This window comes from Danio aesculapii, chromosome 12, assembly GCF_903798145.1.
Source record: "Danio aesculapii chromosome 12, fDanAes4.1, whole genome shotgun sequence".
Taxonomy (NCBI): Eukaryota; Metazoa; Chordata; class Actinopteri; order Cypriniformes; family Danionidae; genus Danio; species Danio aesculapii.
Genome location: NC_079446.1, coordinates 10,142,822 through 10,170,760, shown reverse-complemented (window position 1 = coordinate 10,170,760; position 27,939 = coordinate 10,142,822). Strand labels below are relative to the sequence as shown.

At 34.5% G+C, this 27,939-nt stretch overlaps 1 protein-coding gene across 1 annotated transcript in view; it reads right to left on the bottom strand.

Annotated features, from left to right (window-relative positions):
* The window catches only part of reep3b (receptor accessory protein 3b), a 58,626-nt gene that overhangs the window by 17,959 nt on the left and 12,728 nt on the right, over window positions 1-27,939 (bottom strand). The window contains exons 2-5 of the mRNA XM_056469681.1: window positions 17,979-18,051; window positions 2,631-2,707; window positions 2,183-2,303; window positions 334-447 (exon numbers count right to left, since the gene is read on the bottom strand). Coding sequence (XP_056325656.1) covers window positions 334-447; window positions 2,183-2,303; window positions 2,631-2,707; window positions 17,979-18,051 — 385 coding nt within the window. The remainder of the gene's footprint in view (window positions 1-333; window positions 448-2,182; window positions 2,304-2,630; window positions 2,708-17,978; window positions 18,052-27,939) is intronic.

Here is a 27,939-nt window from a genome sequence, read left to right as displayed (position 1 = left end):
GCTGATAAAGCTTTTATTCCAAGGCTATAAGATGCAGTATTGACATGACCTTTTTACACTAATGTCAAACACATTACTTTCCTGTTTTCAATATTAGCAAGAAATAAAAAGGCAGCATTACTGACAATTTTGGATTTAAAAAATGAAATATTAATCTATTTGGCAATTGGCAACAGTTTTAGAGGAAGATCAAGCTTTTCCACCATAAACAACATGACTTGCAATCACCCACATAAAATCTATCAGAAGCAAATTTAAATGAAGTTCGTCTAGGAGCATTTACTTATTCCGTTTGTCCATCTTCAACTCACACACACAGACACACACACTTGCCTTGACAGCAGCAGACACAGCAGCAGTTGCAGCGATGGTCAGGCCCTGTTTGCCGAAGTTCACCATAGTCTCATAGCTGCGCTCTTTGGCCTGGACTATGTAGTCGTCAATTTCCTTCAAAAACATTAGGACAAGATTGAGAACTTTCTGGTCTTTAAGCACATCATCAAAAAATAAATGATAAACACTATGGGCTTCATTTTAACGATCTGGGTGCAGAGTCTAAAGTGAATGGCACAAAAGCATTAAGGGCGTGTTTGAATCCACTTTTGCAATTTTAAGGATGGGAAAATACACTCTGGATAGTGGTGCATGGTCTAACAGGGTTGTGCTTATTCTCTAAATTAGTTATGGGTGTGTTTTGAGTATAACATGCATTAAACCAATCACAGCCTCATCTCCCTTTCCCTTTAAGAGCTTGCGTCATGCCATGGATCTTTTGCTATTTACATTGCAGACTTTGTAAGTGGAAAAACTGAATGCTTCACTAGCGAGAAAACAGTTTAACAGACCATCTGCAGTTCGAGGATAAATAACGAGCCTCCTCCATTCAACCTTTTTTCTTTCTCTTTACTTTGTTTTTACTCTTTACTCCTTTACTTTCGTGGATAAGGAAATGGTGTTGTACGCACTCCACTGAAGACATCCATTAGTCTACATGTTTAATTTTGTTTGATAAGCGCAAAGATTTTTTTCAAAACTATTTCTAAATTCAGTTCTAATTTCCAGCAAATAAACAAATGAACAACAATGATGAAGTGTGGTCAAAAAACAAACGCACGTCTTATTCTTATGCCCCATATGTTGATGCATATGTCTCCAAAACCCGACAGTTGGACAAAACTAAACTTGTTTTTTGAAAACAATTATAAATATGCATATAATAAATAATACTCATAATCATAATAACATTATAAAAATTCAAATTGTAATTAATAAACTGGAAAAACAAAAATGCCCTGGACAGGAAGAAGGCATAGATGTAGTGTTTTTAATATTTATGTAGTTCCCTCAGTTGATGGCTAGTAGACTGGATATTTATTTAGAGTGTGTGTTTCATGTTTTTAAAAATTATATATATATATATATATATATATATATATATATATATATATATATATATATATATATATATATATATATATACATATATATATATATATATATATACATATATATATATATATACATATACATATATATATATACATATACATATATATATATATATATATATATATAAATAAATAAATGTCAGAAGTCTCTGTGAGTGTATGCTGCAAATGAAATTACCCTACAGGGACAAATAAAGTTAACTAACTAACTAACTAACTAACTAACTAAATAATTTGTTTTTACTTGGTCAATGGCGTGGTCTACTTCAGTTCCTCAAAATAGCAACACGTGTTCAATACACCTTAACACACCTCCTTTCTAAACCGGAACACCCATGACTCCACAAAGTGGCACAAAAGGATTTTCTATTTAAACAACGTGATGCAAAATATGAAAATTGGGGTTGTGCTAGTCTGAAAATAGCAACAAATCACGGCAAACACATCTTGCACCTTATTGCGCCGGGTGTACGATGGAACCCAATATTGCAAAATGAGGAAAGGTTGTTCTAGTCCACTGTTTTGTTTTGTTTTTTCAGTAATTTTGTGAAAACCTAAAATTTCTTTCATATCAAGACTGACATCTTCATGGAATTGCTCAATCCAGATCAGGATGACCTGTACTTGAAATGTACTGCTCAGCAGGAAAATGTGTACCATTTAACAACTAGTGAAATCAAGTTCTTTGAAAACAAGTGTATTAAGAAAAAGACAAACATAAAGACAAGATTCACCCTTTCTTTGGACGACAGCAAAGGATGAAGGGCTTTTCTGTAGATGACACTAGCTCCTCTTGTGTAGGGAGACAGAAGCCAGATCACAAAGGCAATCTTGATCTCGTAATAAAGGGGAAACCTTCAGATCAGAGGAGAAAGAGAGACAGAGAGAGAGAGAGAGAGAGAGAGAGAGAGAAAGTGAGAGAGAAAGAGAGAGAGGACCCACGTTACAGTCGATTAATCAGCTGACATAATTACACTCATTAAAGCTGTATTCCGACAAATTAATTTGCGCTACTCTAAATTAAAACGGCAACTTTGTTTCATTAAAGCCTGATTGCTTCCCTGCATTCCTTGGTCTGGGGAAACAAACAACACGATCTTCAATGAAATGGCTCGCTTCTTTAGTCTGACATGAATCACTTGTAATCAGGTAACTGCAGCAGTGGTGTGGGGGAAGACTCACCAGGCTATGGTTAGATCTGCGACCGTCTCCACTACTGTAAACAAGGCAAAGACAATCCAGTACATCATCCATCGAACCTGAAAGAAATCATGTGGAATATTTAAGACAAACCCGCAAACAATAAATTAATGCACATGCATAAAAATAATAAATGACTTCTGTTAGGCTTATACCAATAAATAAATGATCATTATGAACACTTTTAAATATATTATACCACAAAGATGTGTTCACATATACGTTTTCAACTATCAAACAGTAAATATACTTATAGTACACTACCTGACAATTTATTTAATTTTTAATTATTTAATTAGGACAGTAAGGTCTGACTTTGCTTAGACAAAAGTCATCACTTAACAGAAATAAAGTACAGTATAGAATATAAAGTCATGGTGCAGTGGAAAAATAATGAATATAGTGTCTGACTCCCATGAGCTTGGAGGACTGCATCCATACATCTCTGCAATGATTCAAATAACTCATTAATAAAGTCATCTGGAATGGCAAAGAAAGCGTTCTTGGAGGACTCAGAGTTTAACAAGATTCTTTGGATTAATCTTCAATGCCTCCACCTTCAGCTCACCCCAGACATGCTCAGTGTTTATGTCTGGTGACAGGGCTGGCCAATCCTAGAGCACCTTGACCTTCTTTGCTTTCAGGAACTTTGATGTGAAGGCTGAAGTATGAGACGGAGCGCTACCCTGCTGAAGCATTTGCCCTCTCCTGTGGTTTGTAATGTAATGGGCAGCACAAAAGTTTTGATACCTCAGGCTGTTGATGTTGCTATCCACTCTGCAGATCTCTTACACGCCCAATACTGAATGTAACCCCAAACCATGATTTTTCCTTCACCAAACTTGACTGATAGGTCTTCTGCAGTATTTGTGATGATTGGGATGCAGTTCAACAGATGATTCATCGGAAAATATCTCCCTTCTGCCACTTTTCCAAATGATCAACTAGAAGTTATTATTTCGTGCTCTTACAACTGGGAACGATGACAAGACTTTTGTCAGGTAGTGTATATTAAAATGGAGTACAACAACTGGGCTCCTAAATTAAAATTCCCATTCATTTAGTCAGCAGGGAATGAAGTTTAATGATAAAATGTAAACTGTTCTAGACAAACCAACTATGAGCAACAATATTTATAAATGATTATTTTGTTTTGAAGGATTTAGGCCTCATTTTTAAGCTTATTTTGTACTACTAGATTTAGTTCACACTACATTACCCAGGATTCTACAAATATTTCTCTAAAGTTTCCAACCAATTCCAGAATCAAGGAGGACCATGAAGAATTTCAAACCTTTTACAACCCCATTTTTCAATTCGTTTAGAATTTTGACATTCTGAAAATTGATTCTAAACAGATTCTTAAAAAAAAAATTGCTAAAATTGCTAAAAAAAATTGAAAATTGCTAAAAAAAAATAAAAAATTAAAATAATAATAATGATAATAATTTACCGAAATCCTCAATGACATACAAGGATCCATCAATACAATTTAGCCTCATAATAACATTTTTCTTGCACCACTAAAACAAGTATAGCATGGCCCTGGGGAAGATTCTGATGTGTGCAAACTGTACTTTACGATCCCATGAGGTCACAAGAGTGCATTTGTGAATAGCATTAAAGTGACACAGTTGGCCCTGGTATGTCACATGACATTCACACTACACAGAGCATTCTAGAGCTGCACAATATATTGTTTCAACATCAATATTTTAATGCATTTTAATGTACAAATATGCAATAGTTACATCTCCAATGTTGAGTTGAGATTATAATTGTGGAGTATAATTAAGGAGTTATCACAAGAATTAACCCTAAAAATTATCTGGATGTGTTTTTTTAAGACCTGTGACTTGTGTAGGACATTAAGCAAATTTACACTAAGAAGTTAAGTTTGAAGCTTTCACAATGATTTTGATTAATTGTATATTATTACTTGTAAAATGAAGACTATACCAAAGTTCCTTTAAGGCAAGTCAATTCACTCGGTGGCCATCTTTGAAACGCCTTTCAGGCAGTATGCTCAGACATTCTGTCTAATTGGGGAAACATCAAATTCTACAAAACTGTTTGCCAAGCTTACGATTACGATACAGATTTAGAATCATCAATAAACCTAAACAACAACCGTCTCATAAGTTTCGTTTCTAAATGTCTGAATTAAACAAAATCAACAGATTTTCAGGTTGCCCGAGGTAATGCGCATGCAAACTCGAAAGGAATAAGATCACAACACCAATATCATCTATGGCCGTGTTACACATTATCATCCTCTGGATAGGGATCGTCTGATTGTGTTGCTCTTCTGAAGTAATTCACAACTTGGTCTTGACGGCAGAAATGGCAGCGACTTTTTGTTTACAATTTTGTGGCTGTTTGGGTAATTGCTGTCATGTGATGTGCGTTTGACAGGATGGACTGTACCTTGCGTTCTTTTCATACAGATTACAAAACCAGAGAACTTTTGTTTTCAAGTGCACTTGCTTTATTTAAAAGTACAGATTACAAGCTTTATGTGGACATATTTCTTATGTCTGTGAAGCAAGTATTCGCTGAGATTCCAGTGTGTTTGTTGACCAAAGCACACATTTTGTCCGAGTTTCTCCTCCAGAGAATCGTCAGTCTATATCGATTGCTAATTGGCTCCTGTACTAGTAGGCAGGGCTTCATTCACCATATTGACCATTACACTTTTCGCCATGTCGACACGTCGTGTGTATTCTATAGTCTTTGACTATACAGTGTTATTTATTTTACATATAATTTTTGATTTTCTGTACCTGAATACTGTTAGATTCCACAGAAAAATGTAAAACATGGTTTATTTAATTAGCATTTTTATTCTGTTGTATTCATCTATGCTTGTAATTAGGATATATTATAAAAGATTAATTTCCTTACAAAATTAATTTATAACTATGAATTCTTTCCAAATAGAGTTGTTAGTCAATGTTGTGAAATGATACTCATATTGCAATATATATTGTAGATAAACAGAATATAGCTATGTCTGTTGATTTCCAATATCATGCAGCCCTAGAGCATACATATGTTGATAGGCAGCAAAGACATGGAATAACATAAAAGCAGTGAATGGAGAATATAATTTAAAAACTAGAAATATATCTGTTATAAAAGCACATCGATCCGCTTTATAAGACATCCCTTAACCCCCTGGCAGAACATGGGCTATTTAACAATGAATCTATTTGCTTTTGGAAGCTTCAAAGCATTTCTGTATTTTGCAATTTAAAAGTGTTTTCCGTTTATTTACAGTTGTGATTTGAATCATGAAACCTTAATCTCTGCTGTCAACTTCTGATGTTGAAAATTGAACTCTACAGTTTTAAGAAGTGACTTTTATTGACATTTTAGTAGTTTGATATAATTTAATGTATAAGAAATAATACATAGTGAAATAAGTCTGTAGAATAACAAAAAATGTACTTGCAGTTAGGCATGAGCCGGTATAGGTTTCTGATGGTATGATAACCTTGGATTAAAATATCACGTCATCACGGAAAAAGTCAGCGCAATAGCCTAGTGGTTAGCGCGTCGACATATGGTGCAGTAGCACGTCAGGGCATCCAGAGTTCGAATCCCAGCTCGAGGACATTTCCCTCCCCTACCCCCTTCTCTCTCTCTCTCCAACTTCGCTTTCTGTCTAAATACTCTCCTATCTAATAAATGCAAAAAGACCAAAAATAAATCTTTAAAAAAAATAATAATAAAAATAAATAAATAAATAAATAAATAAATAAATAAATAAATAAATAAATAAATAAATAAAATAAAATAAAATAAAAATGTCTGGGTAAAACACAATATATTTTATTTTAGGAAACATTTGTAATATTTTGGAACAGTAAACATGTCAGGCTACATAATTAAAATAAATAAATGATATCTACTATCTTCATTAGTTTTGAAAACACTGATTTCTGTACAAGACATAAAAACACATAAAAAAAAACCTTACATGTACCTTTGGAACGCTATAACAGAAAATTTTGGTGGTTTTAAAACCTTGACTTTTCCAAACCATGGTAAACCTTGAAACCGGTTATCGTCTCATGCCTACTTGCAGTTTATTAAAAGGTTTTTGTACCGTAATATACAACACCAACATTGACAATATATCATTTTAACCTATTAAAATAGTAAGTAAAAGTCACTTTTTAAAGTTAAAAGTTGTTGGACGAAATGTCAAGATCCCAAAATGCAATTAAAGAGCACAAATAAACAGTGTAGAATAAAAACATGAACACAAAATACATAAAACTGCAAATTTACAGATATTTTTCTGTTATCAATTTAAAAAAAAATCATATACACCACCAATGATCATTTTTTATAATTCAGGGCTGATTTTCATTTTTGGGTGAAATATTTCTTTAACTTAAAGAGCGCTATCAAGATGAGAAGACGTTCGACCAGCATAACAAAAAAAAAAAAAATCACGTATAATGCAGAACAGTTCACCTACAGACAAGGCCGGCAGATGCGTCACACTCGCCCAAACAAAAAACACCTGGAAGCATGCAAAAGAATATTCAAACAAAATCCATTTTTTTCTCTTCAGTACACTGAACGCATAATCTCTCCACACTGAGTGCTTCGCTAACACAAATCCAAGCGCGCCTCTTTTCCTAGGAGGAGACGGAAACACAGTCGAGTGTAACAAAAAATCATTATGGCCGTGACATTAATTTCCATCCCAGCTCTCTCTGTGTGTATGTGTGCGTGTGTCTCTGCAGCAGGACCTGTTTGGTATGCTCTACCTCTCCTCTGCTCTCAACCACAGCGAGCTTTCAGCCGGCTTCTTAGCATTTCAATTTCAAACACCCGTGCAGACAGTCATGTGATCCCCAGCCTTGAGCTGCAGCTCTCCGAGGTATTAGGTGATATTTTCAGCCTCGCTGAACAAAGTCAAATGAATCCATGCAGAGGCAGCATTACCAGCCTGACAGGAGGCGTCAGATTTAATTGGTGTCCTCCCAATGAACCTTCAGCGGTCTGAGAGAGATCAATGCGTTGCATCAGCCGCAGTAAAGCTGCCGCTCCGTGACAAACCGTCAATCGAAATCCACCAGCGGTGATCTTTTCTGCCAGCCGGAGCGCTGACCGCATCAATATGAAAAATCTAATCAGATCTAGAAGTCAGACAATCCCATTTATTACAAGTCTGCAATTATTACCTGGCTTCAATTAGACAAGTATGTAAGATGTAAACAGTATTGCTTTGTTCTATCTTGCTGCGCGATTCAAGAACGGGCAGGCGCCCAAGACAAGCATGCCTTTCCTGTTCAACGCTGCATGAGGATAAGAAGCTGTATAGCCTGGATTTCCAATGAAAAACCTTTGAAGTATCCTGATTGTGAATGGACGTACTCCTTTTCTGCTCCGTGTGTGTGTACCGTGGAGTAGTTTCTTTGTTCAACATTAAAACTGAGCAGCGAGACACATGAGCTGAGCTCTGTTTATCTAACAAACAGAAGTTGTAGGCATTGTACAGATTTGCTCCGGGTGGAAAAATAAAAGCCACACTGTGGTTTCTAAGAGCATCCAGTCTATGCGAGCAAACACAGGCTTTGTCAAGCTGCCTTTAAACTTTATTTTAACTCCAACATAAACCAGCAGCTCCAGTCGAGCGGGCCTATAAAAAGGCTTGCAGCACAAAGCATCGCTTGTCCAGTTCTATTTTGAAAATGATTTCTCAATTACCCGTCTGCGCTCAAAGGCGAAAGCAGAAACAGTTATGACATGTTTTTAAAAAAGCTGCTTTTGTGGTCTTTTTTCCAAGGGTTTGCTATTAAAAGGCTAAGTTTACCTAAATTGACTTTCCGCTTAAACATTCAGGAACATTCAACGTTCTAGCAAAGCATATAAACATCCGTGATCTTGTGCTGCCAGTGTCTGCGCTCTTGAGCTGAGCGATCCTGCTACTGCTGTTTACATAAACGTGTCCTTATGCTGGATCATTCATCTCTCCACAGATCAAATATGTCACCGGCTTAACAATAATGTTAGCCTGATGGCTGGTTTCGCAATGATTCAGACCAGCGTGTAGGTTAAATATTAGTACATCAAACATGGGACTTAATTGACAGAACTGCTTATTATTAATTTTTAACTTCGAATTCAAGTTGTACAAATTTAGAAATCTGATGCTGTCCTCAATTTTGAAATGTAGGCAAGAGAACTTGGAAATATGTTACACTTAGAAGAACTGAGATTCAAACCAAGTGACAAATAGTCCATTTTTAACAAGATTTGGGAACCATTCTTACTATTTTTGCAGATATACTGAAATGATAAAGACTTTAATAAGACTACTGCATGTTTATTTATTTATTTTATTTCATTATTTATTTTATAATTATTTTATAATGTCTCTTTTGGTCTCCTTCTTGCTTTAATTTCTTAATTTTGTCCCAGCCAGTTCCGTACTATGATTGTAAATGTTATTCATATACAGGGCTTGACATTGACACCCGCCAAATGCGGGTAGATTTCAGCTATGGTGGGTTAGACAGACACTCCCACTAGCCACTTTGGCTGGTTGGAAATCATTTTAAAATTGTAGTTTTCTCAAAAGCAGGGTTCGACAATAGTGATGGCCCAACATTAGTGCAAATGTGATCTTACAATCGAGAAGCAGCACAACCATGTTCGCGTGAGCAACAGAGAGCAGGTGAATACCGAATGAGAGGATGATCGCTCTGTTAAAAAGTGCGTGCGCTCCCGTATATTTTTGCGAAACAACCGTGCCTAGAGGAAATGCAACTGGTGCGATCAAGGGTGCGATCGGTTCTCTTTAAAATAAGACTGGACGAATGGCGATGATCGTGCACCCACAGTCCTGCTGCTTTCAAAAGCTCAAGATTTATAAAATATATATCCTTTTGCTTTCGTTTCAGTTATTCTTTAAACAGATTATTAACAGGCCTAACATTAACCGTGTGCGTGTGATCATCCTTTCATTATCACTCACGCTATGTTTTTTTTTAACCCACTTTCTTTTGCTTACAGTTATTTTTGGTAATACAGTTTGATTATAATTTTTTTACAATAACATTGCTTGAGATTAACTTTTATATTTTCCTTGTTTTGACACATTTAAAATTTGTGACTAGTAAATAATTATTTATTTTTGGTGTGGTCAGAGATAAATTTGATAAATCTTTCATTTTGAGCACTGAAAAGTCATGTGAAATAAACACTGCAATGTGACAACCTATTTGCTCATGCACACTGAGCAAGCTAATACACAACACCCACAATAAGTGAAATGAATGAGAAGACATGTGTACATAACACAACATCTAAATAAAGTATTTTAGCATGTCAAAGCCAAACTTATGCATATAAAATATATTTTCCAAACAACAAAAGTGTGGCTAGTGAATATGGCGAGTGGCTAGCAAGGTTGGAAATCTACTAGCCACAGTGACTAGTGATTTAAAAAGTTAATGTCAAGCCCTGTTCATATACAATATGCCTTTTATTTTATTTTTTATGAACCTTCTACAAAAATTTTGATCAATGTTAGATAGATGGGTGGGGGATTTGGTTTTGAGTTCCTTTTTGTATTAAGCTAAATTCATGTAATTGAGTATTTCCGAGAGAACTTTGATATAGAGTCCATTTCTTTCTTGTAGGGATTAAGGTGGTACAGTATACTGTACCTGTATGTTAGGTGGGTAAATAAAACTATGATTTATGAACTTTACAAATCTGAGGACTGCATCAACATGATTACCTTAACAAAAAGTAGTTAACTACTTAAATAGTTCCTTGCCATACATGGTGAATAAACTTTTACAGATCTAATAGCTCATTTTCACTAAGCAGTATGGTTCAGTATTTATACGATACGTAAAATTATTTTTGTTTACACTGTCAGAAGTTGTGAATGGTACCAAAATAGCGAGCTGTATCATACTACTTTTTGGGCCTCTTACTTAAAGGTACCTGGCATATTCACATGGTACATAAAGGGTGGAGCTAGGCTCACTGCAGAATGCTGATTGGTTTATAGAGAATCGTCACTATTTTGACATGACATTCTGAAAAGAGATGTTTTCAACTAGGTGCACCTGGAAAGTGTGAGGTCGTCACACCGCTTGCACGCATTGCTCCCAATATGCGTACGCAAGCCAAGTGCCTCCATTGGAAATAACGAAATTGCACTCGGAAAAGACGCAATATGTGAACGGCCGCCATCATTTGTGATCTCCAGCAGTTGATCTTCTGGCACAGACATGCTGGATTTACTTGATTTGCTGACAAATGGTTCGTGGATCCATTCCTTGGCAATTCGTGGGTCCTTCACTGGGCATTTTCCCCTTCGCAAAGGAACATTCCAAAGATGTCTGTTTCTCACTCATTTTGTTAGATCGTGGTATAAATTTTGGTGGTATTAAATACAGTCATTTGTCAAAAAAAAAAAAAATTAAATAAAAGATTGCTTAGACTTAACAATAATAAATATAGCGTAATAAATAAAGTGTAAATAATTAGGGATTTCTTGTGCAGCCCGATACCAATTGATCCATAGACCGGTACCGGTTCGCGGCCTGGTGGTTGGGGATCACTGCTATACTGAACCATACTGCTTAGTGGAAACAAGCTGTTATAGGATGTCTATTAGGACAAATACCTCATTTAAGTTAAATGCACAGATTTCTGAAGTGTAAAAGTCATCTTATAAGTTACAATAAAAATGTAAACTGACATTCTCAGGACATTCTTGTTTGATAAATTTTCACTTCATTATAGTAATGTGCATCAAGGTCTTATCTTGAAAGATTTTTTTACATTATTTCAGTGCTGTGTGTGAACATGGTGATTTTATGTATTTGTGTTACTGTGTAAAAATAACTATATTTCAGTATTCATATCTCAGGAACGGTAATGTTAAGACAATCATTACCCTGTGAATTTACAGTTTTAGATACATGTATACTGACCATAATTACCCAAAATCAAAGGGAATTTTTGTTAATGCATCATTGCAGAGATGTGAGATTTTTAGCTGCTTCATATTTTCATTTGGCATTTGGTTTTAATTAAAGGTGTTTTTGCAGGCTGATGCTATTTCTTTCTTGGTTTGATTTGTTTAGTCATGTATGAAACTACAAATCAAACTCGCCGAACATAAAAAAAATGGCCTAGAAATTGCCTGATCAAAGATGAAAGAATAAAAATGAACTTCAGAGCTATTTGGCTAAAATGAGAGAGCAATCTGACCCAATGATCCAACAAATCAAGCGTTATAATTCATAACAGGGAAATGTGTTGAGTGTGTTAGTGAGCACATTATCACAGTTGAAAACAATGGAGAGGCTTATAATTTCAAAGGGGGTCTAATTTTTTTTTTCTTTTTCAACCTTGGTTAGTATTACTATGAATTGTCTAATGCTTCTCAACCACGTTCCTGGGGGACCACCAACACTGCATGTTTTGGATGTCGTCTTTTACACCCATTACAGGTCTTTCAGTCTCGGCTAATGAGCTGATGATGCTTGCAGAAACTTAAAACAATTTTTCTGGATATTTTTCTGGAAAAAAAGTCCCTCAATTACATAACATTATTTTTAAAAATGGAACAAGAGTTTAGTTGAGCTTTACCACAAAAAAATGTATGAAACAAAGATGAGTTTTGCACACAGTCACCTTTGTTCTTTGTTCACTGTTCTTATCTGTCAAAAACAAGAACACATCACTTATATTTTTAAATACAGCTGAAGTCAGAATTATTAGCCCAGCTGAATAATTAGCCCACCTGCATATTTTTCCCCCCCATGTATGTTTAACGGAAAGAAGATTTTTTTAAAAACGCATTTCTGAACATAATAATTTTAATAATAATAATAATTTTAATAATAATAATAATAATAATAATAAAACTTAATATTTTACTAGATATTTTTCAAGACATTAGTATTCAACTTAAAGTGACATCTAAAGGCTTAACTAGATTAATTAGGATAACTAGGAAAGTTAGGGTAATTAGGCAAGTCATTATATAATGATAGTTTGTTCTGCAATCAAGGGCTAATAATATTAGCAGAACATAATATTTAGCTGAAATAAAACAAATCAGACATTCTCCAGAAGAAAAAAATATTATAGGAAATACTGTGAAAAACTCATTGCTGTTAAGCATCATTTAGAAAATATTTGGAAAAGAAAAAAAAAAAATTCACAGAACAGTTAATAATTATAAATAAAAAAACCTGATGAATAATCTTGAATTATTAACAACACATATAAACTTCCTATATGTTTGCATCACGATTCTGCAGAAAAAAGCTCTAAGTCCACAGAGCAAACTTGTCAATCATCTCTGTGTACTCTCACCAATGAGACAGATGACAGCTCTACACCCATGACTTGCATAAAAACATTGTAGTGTGTTCTGAAACATTGATTTGTAAAAGCGACCCAAATCAAGCTGAAAATGTAACCAATTAATTCACAAATTAATTTCTAGAGCAACCCAAACGATCCACCTAAAAGTCCAAAAAAATATCACTTAATTGTGTATTCTGCAACAAAATAGTAGGAAGAGACATCTTTTGACAATTCCACAGGAAATCATAGCATATTATTCTCCAAACGTTTTAGAACTTTCTGAAGAGATGAATAATATAAAAGATGCTTGTTTAGGAAAGGTAGTGCTGGTGTTGTTTATATGAGTGAAGAAGAGCAGGATGCATTTCTTATTAGAGGTAACTCAGCTCACTGCAATGCAGCACCATACAAACAGACTCGGGTTACTAGGGTGCTGAAATAGCACCTGCACAATGACTAAGGCAACCTAAAATTACCCGTTAGAATTAGACAAAAGCATGAGTGCAAAGAAAAACTAATGTTTAAACTCATAGTTCACCCAAAACATAAACCATATGTAAAAAAATAAAAGAAAATTTAGTTATGAATGCAAAACATGAAACTCTATAAAGAATTCTTTTTTAAATCTTCATAAAGCATTAAAAAGGAGGGCGAGTAAATAACTAAAAAACGCCCAAATTTTATTCTGAGAGAAAAAAAGCATTTCACAAGAACAAAAAGAACACGGACACATGATGACAGTTAATTCACAATGAGGAAAAACCCCACTTAAAGGGATGGTTCACCCACAAATTAAAATTCACCATTTACTCAACTTTGTTTAGTTCCAAACATTTGTAAATTCTGTAGAACACAAAAGAAGATAATTTGAAGAATGCTAAGAACCAGTAACCACTGACTGCCATAGTAGGAAAAACATGTAAGTCAATAGTTACAGGTAGGGCTGGGTGATGAATTCGGTATCGATATTTATTGTACCGAACACCATTGTCAATATCGATTTAAAAAAAAGATTTGGTGTGTAGTTTCGGTATAAAGCGCTATAGTTTTATTCAAATGTGGATGCTGAGCGCAAACCTTGGAAGCAGTGCCAATAAGCTTAGGGTGCAAGTTTCCAAATTTTGATCCCGTCAAACCTCCTCCCTATTTTACCTTGGTATACGGTATTACCGTGCATAATAAAAAAAAATGATGTAAGGCGCAGACAGCATCACCAATGGCTTGTGCCTAAACCATTCAGAAACTGAATACCGTATATGCGACCTTAGGTTCGCGGTCACCTGTTTGTCTTGTTCTTATTAGAGATCTGCTCAGGACGGTCTCTCTCATTCACACACATACACGCACGCACAAACACACAAACAGCACCAAGCGACGCACAGCTTCACACTCTCTCTCTCTCTCATTCACACACACACACACACACACACACACACACACACACGCGCGCACACATATAGAGAGCACCAAGCGACACAGCATCACGCTCTCTCTCATTCACACACACACATACATACATACATACATACATACATACATAGTGTTTCAGTAATAATGGCAGACTAATTACCTCAGACAAGCACAGCACACCCAAACACTGCAGCGCTTTTTACTTTTCTCCCTAAACTTGCATCGGAGCTGCAGCAACGATTTGTTAACTTGTCATCCTCTGAGAAAACACTTGATGGTGGCCTAGTTACGAGAGATACCAGAAGAGCGCGAGCGCAAAGTCCATTGTAAATGGTCAAGGAATCCACGTGCACACACCTGTCACTTTGGGTCAGATTAACAACACATGCGAAAATAAGTGCTAACTACTACTAACATTTTATTTATCAAGTTTAAGAGTCTCTTTAACACTTATGATTATATTACTATTAAGAGATCAGACATTTTGTTTAAATATTTTTGTTTTTGACGATTAAAACTATTTGCCTTAGTAATGTTGGTAAATTAAAATAAAGTGGTTAAATAAAAAACCTAATATTCCACAATAATTATATCGAATGATATGAAAAATGATATCATGATAATTTCACATTTTTTTAAAATATCTTCTTGTGTTCAACAGAAGAAAAATAAAACTCAAACAGGATTAGAACAAGTGAAGGGTGAGTAAACGATGACAGAATGTTCAGTTTTGGCTGAACAATCCTTTTAGCATGTTTCCCCAACACATCCTGATCTGCAGGTTCATAACAACGCTAAAGACACTGCTGACTATAAATGACACCGATTCTGGCCAAACCTGAACTAGCGTTTCAGTGTAACAGCTGCACTGATCTTCTACTGAGTATCTAGTATGTGCTTTAAACAGGGCAATCCTTTAAAACAACTAAGTGCAAAGAGAATGTGTCACCTGATGGGGTCAAACAAGCCAAAACACTCCCTCCACAACAGGCCCGAACATGCCCAGAAACAATACTGTATTCACATTTCATTTAAAGGACAGGTGTGAGTTAGGAATCTGGGCTACTAACCCAAAAGTTGTAGGAAGTTTGTGATTAATGATGGTAATTGAGCTCTTGAGCAGGACCTCAAGTTAATTCAAGGATAATTAATCCTAAAATAAAACTTCTCTCAATTCAATTGCTCCAAAAAAACTTACTAGTTTTAACTTGTTTGAAACTGTTATGAGTTTCTTTCTTTTGTTAAACAAAAAAGATGATGCTGGAAACCTGTAACCGTTGACTCCCTTAGTATTTGTTTTTCCTACAAATTATGGTTACACGTTATGGTTACAGGTTTTCAGCTTTCTTCTAAATTTCTTTTTTCGTTGGTGATTAAAGGTTAGGAATCACTTTTAAAAGAGTAAAAGTTACTGCACACTGAACGTAAAATATTTCATCCTTAATTTTTGCATGTTAAATAACACATTCGACCTCATGTATCGATCATATTGACAGACTGCCTTCGAAAATTACATCCGTCATGAAAAGATTCGAATCGGGTTTGATTTTTTTCTGCTTTTAACATCTGAAAAAGCATTTTGGGCGATGTTTTGACAGTTAAATACTGATAGTATGTTTTACTTTAGAAAATGTGGTAGGCCGATCAATTCGTTCCATTTGGCATTTTAGATTCTTTTGATTTCCTGAAATAAACATAGTTAATTCAGTGCAGATCTTTGATAATGATCAAACTCTCCTTCCTCTTTATGCAGTATTAGTTGCACAAAATAGCCTATTACTTTCTTTCCCTACTTTGAAGAACAGAGAAAAGGACAACGTGCTTAAATTGACTCCGAAATGTTTTGCGTTTTTTCTGAATGAATTAATTATAAAGCATCAGACAGGTTTGTGTACCTGACAAATCTTTTGATATGAATCACGAAAATTTCAGACTTCAGTGTGCAAAGAGCTTAAAGGTTATTGTACAATGAATCTAAATTTTCATTCGTAATTTTCGCATGTTAAAAAATAAATTTGACCTCACGTTGTGTCAATCGTATTGATACACTGCCTCCGAAACTTTAGAGAAGCGGGTTCGATTTTTTCCTATTTTCGCATCTGAAAAAGCATATAAGTGAAAAGCTATTTGAGCTACAAATAACTTTGATAAACACAGTGCATTCATTTGACGTACTGCCCATAGACATTATAATAGAAAGCATGGTCCGCTTTCGGTCCATTGTTTCGACACGTCAACGCACCCACCATCTATTATAATATTTCTAGGTACTGCCAGTCTCCTTTTACGATTTGTTTACGAACGTGAATGTGAAGTATTACAACCAATGTATCAAAATTCCACTGATGTCTGAAATAAACTTTGCATTTCGGGATAATCATAGCCCAGCTCTTTGATGATGAGCTGAACTCTCCTTCCTATGCAATATTGGATGAACCCAATATGTAGCCTACATCCCAGTTGGCGTTTTAGATTCTTTTGATTTCCTGAAATAAACTTGGTATTTGGTGATAATCCCAGCGCAGATCTTTGATAATGAGATCAAACTCTGCTTCATCTTTACGCAGTATTGGTAGCACAAAATTTCTTTTCCTACTTTGAAAGTAGGAAGAAAACAACGTGCTAGAATTGACTTCGAAATGATTCAAGTTTTTTTCTGAATAGATTAATTAATACGCATCGGACTCAGTGTGCAAGGTTTGTGTAACTGACGAATTTTCGGATATGAATACGAAAAAAATGCATACGAAAATTTCAGACACAGTGTGCAATAACCTTTAAACCAAAATTTTCGTTCTTAGTTTTCACACGTTAACAAACAAAATTCAAGTTCACACTATGTGAATCGTATTGACACCCCATCTCCGGAACTTTCAACCGTCATTAAAAAAGTAAAAAAGAAATTCAATTAAATTAAAATTGAACCGGGTTCAATTATTTCCTCTTTTCGCATCCGAAAAAGTGCTTTGAGGGGTGTTTTGACAGTTCAGAGCCTCCGTATTTGCGAAAAGCAAAATACAGAATGCCGTCAATTGAGATACAGATAACTGACACATACTTTTGACATACTGCCATAGACATTGTGATAGAAAGCATGGTCCGCTTTCGGTCCGTTGGTTCAACACATCAACGTGGCCACCATCTATTCTAATGTCTGTAGGTACTGCCAGTCTCTGTTCAGGATTTGTTTATGTATGTGAATGTGTGACATATTATAAGCAATGTATTAAAATTCCTCAAATAAACTTTGCATTTTAGGATAATTGTAGCGCAGCTCTTTATTAATGAGCTTAGCTCCATTCCAAAATGAGTTCCAAAGTTCCAAAATGTTGAAGTGATTCCGAAATGTTTTCGTAATGGATTAATTAATATGCATCGGACTCAATGTGCAAGGTTTGTTTGTGACAGAGTACATTTTTGGGTGAATCTCCCTTTAATTCCAGCCTGCAGTAATTTACTGGTAGATGGTTTAGAGAATCAAATGCTTCCTAAACGAAAAAATAATAATAATCAAAAGAAATATACATGCACATGAAAGGATGCAGTGTTTACACTTACGTATTCTTTGACATTTTTGGTTTTCACTGCTTTGTAGGAGTAGTACGCTGGGTACAGGTTTCCGAAAACCAGCCTGTGTAAAGAAACAGAGGGCAAAATAAATAAACGAAGACAAAACAGCTGTAATATTACTGATATTCTTCAAAAGCAGGATGATTAATGGCTTCAGGTCCTCCCGTCTGTGTCTAGCTCTATTAAAAATAACTCGCTTCCTCTGTCTGATTGTTTACAAGGTACACAACGATTTCCTTTTCTTCCTTTCCGAAAGAAGAAAAAAAATGGGAAATGGGAGAGGACAAAAATGCAGGAGACACCTAATGTGAAACATGTCCTAAAACAGATTAAATCCATGTGGACCGCAATCCACAGAGAGCTGTATGTGCTTTTGACAGCAGAAAACTAGCTCGTTTTGAAATGCCAAAATGGCAACAATTTGTACATAATGAAGCCAGAAATTCATGCAGATTTTCATTTTTTAAAGCACAAAGCAAGTTCCTTCCAGTAAAGCTGGCCTCAAAATATAAACTAAAGGCTGATATACACTAATTTTTCCACATATTTTTTCTCCCGTTCACTTGATGCTAGGTTGAAAATTAGAGCCAGTCTGCAGATTTTGGGCAAGCAGAGTTGACAGATTTCCCAGAAAAAAAGTAGTTGTGTATGATGAAGTCAAACTTTTCTTCTGGCTTCAGACTATAACTTTCATCCAGTCGGAAGATATCAAACATGTTTGAAATTTACAGCTGACTAATAAACATACATTTTGAAAGACAGGGCTATCCCTGAGACTTACTGTTTGATACAATTTCTTTCTCTGTAATTAATCACTTAAAATTTGCAATAAGTTACTAATAACAAATGTAATGTATATGTGAACAGTCAAATGTACAGCTCTTCTAAGTATACACTTGCATTTTAAAGTGGACACGAACACTAGCGCTTGACACATGCACTAGAATGATTTGTTGCAATCATAATGATTTGTTTCGCCAGTGTCTACACTTTACCCTTCAAAAGCTATTAATAATAAAAATGTCTTCGTACTGGTTTAAAGGCACAGTTTAAAATTTTGACCACTAGAGGGTGTATCTTCATCACAAACAAAGGAATAGTTTAATAATGCCATGACTGAGTGTGGAATCATGGGAGTTGTCGTCTTTATTACATCCTACGGCACTCCTTATCTTATACTTATTATTAGGGCTGCATTTCAGCATATATCACAATGTGCACGTCTGCAATGATCACATCAAGACATGCAATGTTAAGTCTGAATTATAGTTGTCCAGGAACCACAGAATTATAATTAATAACTGTATTTATATGAGATTAATATGATTTATGCCAAAAAAAACACTTCTTACTTAGAATTTGTGTCTGTTTCTAGTCCAAATATCTACATTTCAAAGCAAAAACAAGATTAATTCACTTAAATAATTATGCTTGTTTTAAGGAAAAATTCATTTTCACTTATTTTTTCTGACTGAAAATGAAACAATATTTTTACTTTTACACTTTATTTAAATGTTTTATATTTGGACTAAAAATGAGACGAAGCAAAGTAAGAAAAGCCTTTTTGCATTGTGATTATTCAATCTCTGTACCTGAATACTGTTGGACTACCCAGAAAATAGTCAAATACACCTATTCAAACCATCTTGTGAAACTGTATTCATATCGCAATATTTATCGCAGAAAAACAAAGTATCACAATATCAGATTTTTTCAATATTGTGCAGCTTTACTTATTAGCATAACACTATACTTATTATCATGGTAGTATGAAACCAGAAACCAGAGAGGTGAAGCAACATGGCACGAAAGAAGCAGAGCTTTTATTATGCCACAGTCCCCAATTTCCAGTTGTGATCACGTGGACAAGAAGTATTGCTGTACTAAATAAATTGTAAGGTTCTGTTATAATGCTGCTTTGTGCAGTGTAATAAAGCACACAACTTATTAAAGCATCTTTGGAGTTTCCCCGTTTTCTATATAATTCCATACTACTAATTTTACAAGCACACTGTATTTGGACCCACAAGTAAAACCTGCAGTTTAGACTTCAAGCTTAACAGATTAACAGATCCATAGACAGATCCTGTCCTCATTGGCCAAACTTAATTCAGTTTAACTGGATTTCTTGTAAACACAGGTGAAGATGAAAATAAGTTCACAATGACCTGTTCATTTCAGGGAATGTCATGAGTTCAGCAAGCAAAAGACAGGCCAAGTGCCAAACTTTTTTTTTTTTGGCAGCGTGTCGCTCTCACACGCGGCTCATTTAATATGTTCCACTCTACTGAATTCATTGAGCAACTTGAGGAAAAGACAGAAAAAGCCACTTGTGCAAGACTTCCATTGGCACTGAGCAATTAGTGCACATTCAAGGGTGCCAAACACAAAACCAATCCCTTTCTCATCTGGACACTCTAGATAAGATAAATAAGATCAAGAGGATTAATTTTTTTTATTTTGAATTATGCGAACAAAAAAAAAACATGCCGTAGACGATCAACATATAGCAGTGTGCATAGATATACACGTAATAACCAATCTACCGTATGTTAAATAATAATATTAATAATAATACCAGCAACAACAATAATAGTGACAATAAAAAGGAAAAACTGAAGAATTAATGACAAAGACGTATTGAAACTTAAAAATAAATATATATATATATAAATAAAGTAAAAATATATAAATAAAAAATAATAAAATAAAATAAAAATATATATACACATATATACATATATATATATATATATATATATACACATATATACATACACCCACATAAAACAAATTTCCAAACCAAAAAGCAATAAACCAAATCTGTATTTAAGATTAAGGGTAAAATTAAGCCACTTTAAAATAAAATAAAATATAAATAAAAAAAATAAAAAATAAATAAATAAAAAAATAAAATAAAGTAAGTAAGTAAGTAAGTAAGTAAGTAAGTAAGTAAGTAAGTAAGTAAGTAAGTAAGTAAGTAAGTAAGTAAGTAAGTAAGTAAGTAAGTAAGTAAGTAAGTAAGTAAGTAAGTAAGTAAGTAAGTAAGTAAGTAAGTAAGTAAGTAAGTAAGTAAGTAAGTAAGTAAGTAAGTAAGTAAGTAAGTAAGTAAGTAAGTAAGTAAGTAAGTAAGTAAGTAAGTACGTAAGTAAGTACGTACGTACGTACGTACGTACGTACGTACGTACGTACGTACGTACGTACGTACGTACATACATACATACATACATACATACATACATACATACATACATACATACATACATACATACATACATACATACATACATACATACATACATATATATATATATATATATAGTAATAGACAGATAGATTATGATATTCAAAACCGTGCTAAAAGAGATCTACGACAATGAACAAAAGTTATTAGAAGCCCAAACAACATTAAACAATTACTAGGAAGAGGGAAAAAACATTAAAATTATAAAGAGGGGGGGAATGTATTAATTAAAAAATAATAATAAATAAAAAATGAAATAAAATAAAACAAAAAAATAAAATTAAATTAAATTAGGGGCCTTGGAACCAAAAGTTTTTGCTTTTTGACGTCTCCTTGATTCAAATTAGTAAACCTTTAAGTTTTTCCAAAGTTTGTGCCCAAAGTCTGATGGTGTCCTCTCTAGCACCATGGATGCGAGCAGCGGACATTTCCAGAAACACAATATCAATAAAAATTGGAATTCAATGATGGTGATTAAGAGAATGTGGAGGCTTCCATCTTGTTACAACTATTTTCATGGCTGCTGTCAAGCCAGCTAAAAACACTAGCTTCTGACAAGATGACAAACTTTGCTGAACCATATTCCAAAAATAACCAAGCCCAGGACAGTCCCAAATTATGTAAATGAACGTACCAGTTTCACCTATATGACAGAGAATGTTTTTGGGATCAGGTTTAAGCTTTACGCTATAAAGTTTACGTGGACAAATTTGACAAAAACAGCATGAACAAATTTTGGCCTCAAAGTGCCTGTGGGCCAAATTCAGACAAAACTACTTCTAGCATTCATCTTGACATGCCACGCAGACTTTTCCAAGGTTTCACAGGCAGGAACCAGCCTTGATGTTTGCCAGATGAAAATGTTTTTTTCTTTCTTGGAGACCAGTGTTTCACTTTAATACAAAAACTGTGCCTTCAAAAATGCCATTTTCCCTAAAGGCGTCGTTGGAAGTAGCTTTGTGGTGAACAGCCTCCGATTGAAACATTCCTCGTGCGCTGGGATGATTTAGAGGTGCTGTGTCTACAGACAGACAGGCTACTTGACTCAGCAGTGCAGCTAAATTTGGGGACAGCTTGTGCTGTTTCCCACTGCCAATTATAGACAAAGCGTGACCCAGAAATTCAGCCCTCTCCATTAGCAGCTTGAAAACTCAGCATTTTTACACTTACACGGTGTCTTCACCATTGTTGCTTATGATGCAACATCTATAGAGATGCCACAATGGATGAGAAAAATCGCAAACTACAAATCATCTGTACATCATAAATAAAACAAGGTATCAGATAGGGCTGCACGATATTGGAAAAATCGAACATTGAGGTTATTTTTATTTTACGATATATATTGCGATATGAATTAGGGCTGCACGATTAATCGAAAAAAGATCGTGATCTCCATTCGACCCTACATACTATCTTAATTCAGCTTTTCTACGATTCAGCCAATTATATTTTCAAGGTCCGGACAGAAGTGTAAAGGGGGTCGCACAAGTCTTTACATTGTTTTACATACATTGCTCAGCAACATGGACACCTCCAAATTGTGTTAAAAGTGTCACATACTGGTATATTTCACCCCAAAATGTCATTTCTGTCTTCATGTAATGACTTATTCGTGGCCGCGAAATCACGTGAGCTAACACACAAATTGTTTACAACCGAGAGTGCGATGGCACACCATTAATGATGACTACTTTGCTGAAAAGAACCTGCTGTAAATAACAGGTAGTAAAGATGTAAATAACGTTCAGTTTGTTGCAGTGTGATTGTTTGGGAGCCCCTCGGGAAGATTTGCATGCGAGTGTTTTTTCCTCAATGTGACTGCGGCCATGACATGAGTGCACTCGGCACTAAATGTAAAATCAGCATGCACATCATTTAAATGATCATATCGCATTGTGAGGTTATCATTACGGCAAGCATTTGACATGGTTTTTTCTTTCACAGTGAACAAAGAGTGCAGTGCATTAAAAATAATAGTTTACTGTGACAGAATAACACATCCTATATACTCTAGCCTATATAATGTTGAATGTAATTCAAAAGGGAATCTTATAATGACAAATGTTTCATTTTACCAGTGGAAAAAAATATCTAATAATGTTTTCAATGACAAATCACAAGCATATGTCACAAACATAATTCAACTTTAGATTTATGAATAGTATTATTCTGATGTAATCATTTTACTATTAATTAAAAAACAGGAAATTTTTAAAGTCTGTTCATTTAAAGTCACCTTTCAAAGTCTATACAAAATGTAGCATCTTAACCAGCAGTAGACCAACACATAGGCCTAATATAATTATTATGAACGGCGATATATGGATAACACCTGAAATAACAGATTAATTTTTATTGAATCGATATTTGATACATAATACACTCTAAAAAATGTTTAGTTATTTATTTAACCCAAGAGTTAAAAATATTTGGTGCTTTGTTGGGTTATTTTTTTACTTTTATTGGGTTATTTATTAATAACTCAATCAGTTGGGTTAAATATTTGGTGCTTCGTTTAGCTATTTTTAACCTTTATTGGGTTATTTATTTATTAAAAACTCAACCAGTTGGGTTAAATATGTGGTGCTTTGTTGAGTTATTTTTAACCTTTAGTGGGTTATTTATTAATAACTCAACCAGTTGGGTTAAAAATTTAGAATTTCAATAGTCAACTGATTTAACTGACACACAACAGCTGTATTAGTATGCGTACGATGTACATAATGTTGTTTTTGTGTTATTACGTCTAAGCTCTAACTAGGGCTGCACGATTAATTGGAAAAAAGATCACGATCTCGAATCGACCCTACACACGATCTTAATTCAGCTTTTCTACGATTCAGCCAATTATTTTTTCAAGGTCAGGAGAGAAGCTTAAAGGCAGATGCACAAGTCTTCACAGGAACATGAACACCTTCAAATGGCGTTAAGAGTGTCACATACTGTATTTAATAGATATAATTCACCCAGAAATGTCATTTCTGTCTTCATGTAATGATGTATTCGCGACCGCGAAATCACACATGAGCTGACTGCGAGCTACCGAGAATGCGCCCGAGTGCACGCAGCACGATATGACGACTACTTTAGTGAACAGAACCTGCGTAGGCTGTGAATAACAAGTAATAAAGTTGTACATAACGTTCAGTTTGTTGCACAGAGCGATCATTTGAGAGCCGCGCTGAAAGAATGATTTCCATGTGTGTGTGTTTTATCACAGAGACGGCAGCCATGAGCCGCACTAGGAAGTGAAAATGAAACTGGCCGGCCGCAAATCATTTAAATGATCATGTCGCATTTTAAGGTTATGATTACGACAAGCATTAGACATGTTTTTTTCTTTCATAACGAATACAAAAAGTGTTGTGCATGAAAATAAATGTTTTACAATGTCAGTATAGCTACTCTAGCTTATATAATGTTGAATCTAATGCAAAAAGAAATCTGATAATTACAAGTGTCTGATTTTACCAGTGAAAACAAATGGTCTAATAATGCTGTCAATGACAAATGACAAGCACATGTCTTACACATAATAATTCAACTTTATAATTATGAATAGTTATATTCTGATGTCATCATTTAACTGTGAATTAACAAACAGGACATATTAAGTCTGTTCAAGTCCACCATAATGACTGTACAAAATTTAGCATTTTAAGCAACAGTAGACCTACACCTAAGCCTAATATTATTATTGTTGTTTTACCATATCGTCACTTTAGAATTATAAGATTCTATCTGACATTTTTGTCAAAACTGAGTTATTGACATATTCTTATTAAATGACAACTTATTGTTTACAATTTAAGACTTAAAAAAAAAATGTTGCACACATACTGTTTGCTATATGGATTGCAAAAACTCTGAAGCTCAATATCTCAAAATCATTCAGAATGCAGATAGAACCTTATAATTCCAAGGTGATGAAATGTTTGAGAATTAACAATAATAATAGCCTACTCATCTTAACCTTTATTTTACATGTAAAGAATCGTGAGAAAGAATCGTGATCTTGATTTTAAGCAAAAAAATAATCAAATCGGGCCAGAATCGTGCAGCCCTAGCTTTAACACAATAATACTGTTTTTTTTTTTTATCAAATTACCTCTCCATGTCATGTTTTTTATATCTGTTTCACCAGCACTCTTAATTATTGATGATACAAATGCACGCTTCATAGCTGATTTATATTAAGAACTTAAAATGTAATGGAAATAAATCATTTTCAATGTTTATTAAACTGTGTGTTTTATTTGCACAGTCATAATTATAAAATTAATAGTAGTACATGTAATAATTGCAATTGTAATACCAGAATGGAAAAAATAACATTTAATTAAAATAGCTTAATGCATTGGGTTAAATTTTATAACCCAATACATTGGGTTAAAATGACCCATAGTTGGGAAGGTGCTATAATAACCTATAGTTGGGTTATATGTTGGGGTATTTTTAACCCAAGTACTTTAACTGAGTAATAAACAATAATTTTGATTTAAAAAATTATATTCAACGGTCAATTTAACATTAATCAAGCTTTCAACGATTACAATAACTAACCTAAGAGAAATAATAACGATGTTATCTTATGATCTTTTTACACACCAGAATTCTGCCATTTGTGCAGTGTATGTGTCCAGCACACGTTCACAAAGTTCTCCCTGTTGCACACAGTCCTCATCCAAGGATCCACCTTGGCAGCAGTTTATTTTCCTGTTTCCATAGAAACAGCAGAGGCACCAGGCTGTAACAATGGTGTTGGGCTCCACACATCTCTCAACCCTTCCCCCTTCCGCTCTCTCCCCGGAGCACTGTAATTTACAGATCTGTTACTCGCATTCACACGGCTCCGTCTGTCTAATAACTAGTATTTTTCTTTCATTGGACGATTGTTTTAATCAGCGTCAAATGAGGAAATTCACCTACAACGTTGCTCAGCGAATTACCAGACTGACTGTAGACTGCAGGTTTTTCCCCACAGTTCGATTCTAGTATGAAGATAATGAAGAAACAGCTACTTTCAATGTTCTAACCAAACAGCACTCAAGCAGCAAGACATTTGTTTTTCAATACTGAAACAGAACTGTCAAAATGCCGGGTTCCACACAATAGACTTGTGTTTGGACAACATGAAAAAATTAAGTTAACTTATTTGTTTACAAATTAATGTGGATAAAACACAAAACATTTAAGTTGTCCACCTAAAAACCTCAAGAAATGTGTTGTTGCAGCTCATTTTAAATAAGTAGTTTGAACAAACAGCATTTTTTGAGTGCATATCACATCACATGATCACAGCTAGGCCTGTCCCAGAAATCAATATACTGACTTATAGCACAACACATGGACATGACCTCAATCATTTTTTGTTCTGCAATATATATCGTCCATACATAAAAACAATTCCAGCATTATTTTAGCTGATTGTACAACATCTCGATCTCTATTGTAGGTGTCAGTATGGCAAAAAAAAAGTACACTATAGTATTTATTTAAAAAAATATATATAAAAATCTTCTGTGAATGTATGTACATAAAATCTTATATTGTTATGATTACCGTTCTCTAGGCTGAAAAATTGAACCATTTTTAAAAATGTAAAAAAAAAAACTGACTGCTAACCAGTTTTTTTTTTGAGGAAAACACGACACAGCAGGGTTAGTTGTAACAAGGTGTTACAATTAAGCCACAGACTGTTGGCCTGATGTCACGAGAAAACACAAGTATTTTACGTTTTGTCAGTTTAATGGCTAATTCGTACGAATTTGTATGAGTTCAGTCGTACGAAATAGAACGATTTTAAAAAGGAGGCGTGGCACCTAACCCCACCCCTAAACCCAACAGTCATTGGAGGATGAGCAAATCATAATAAATTGTACGAATTAGATCGTAGGAATTCATACGAATAAGCCACTAAATCAAAAAGTTACAAATTGCTGTGAGATTGTTGTTGGGCACCAATTAAACTAACAAAATAATTGTTTAATTTTAAGTGTAATGTTGGGAACTTTTTAAATAATAAAAACAAATTTACAGAAAAAATACATTTAACTGCTAATAAAGAAAATGCATTGTATAATAATGGATAGTAACGCAAATAAAACCAAATGTGTTTATCCAATAGACAAATAAATAAACATGCTGTGCTATGTAGAATAAAAAATTGAGTTAAGTACTAAGGAAATATACTACTTAAAGTAAACAGAATTTTTATTTATTGTGTGAAATCTTTGTGTGAATTGTGTTAAGACTTTTTAAGCATGTGTTGCAACTAACCCTCTGTCCGTTACAACTTGCCCCGCAGGTGGGGTAAATAATAACTTTTCTATTTTACTTTTGGGAATACTGCACAGAAACCATAGGTCCAGTGATCATACTTTCAGTGCTCATTTGTAGGAGAGGCTTGTGTGTTGCTGGCGAAAAAAAATAATGTTCGTCTAACCCCATTACTTTGTTCATTTGGCCAAAACCAAAAAGTTTTACTTTGTGCCCCGCTCTCCCCTACTTATTTACCGACTATTAAAGTTAAATCTGTACATTTTCAAAGTGAAAAGACGCATAAGAGCCAAAAAAAATAACAGAAATGTGCAAATAGTTAAGTTAAATATAAATGTATAGCTGTATAGATTCACTTTTAATAGAATAAACTACTCTCATCCACGCAAAACACAGTTTGGTCTTATCACCAACAAGCCAACA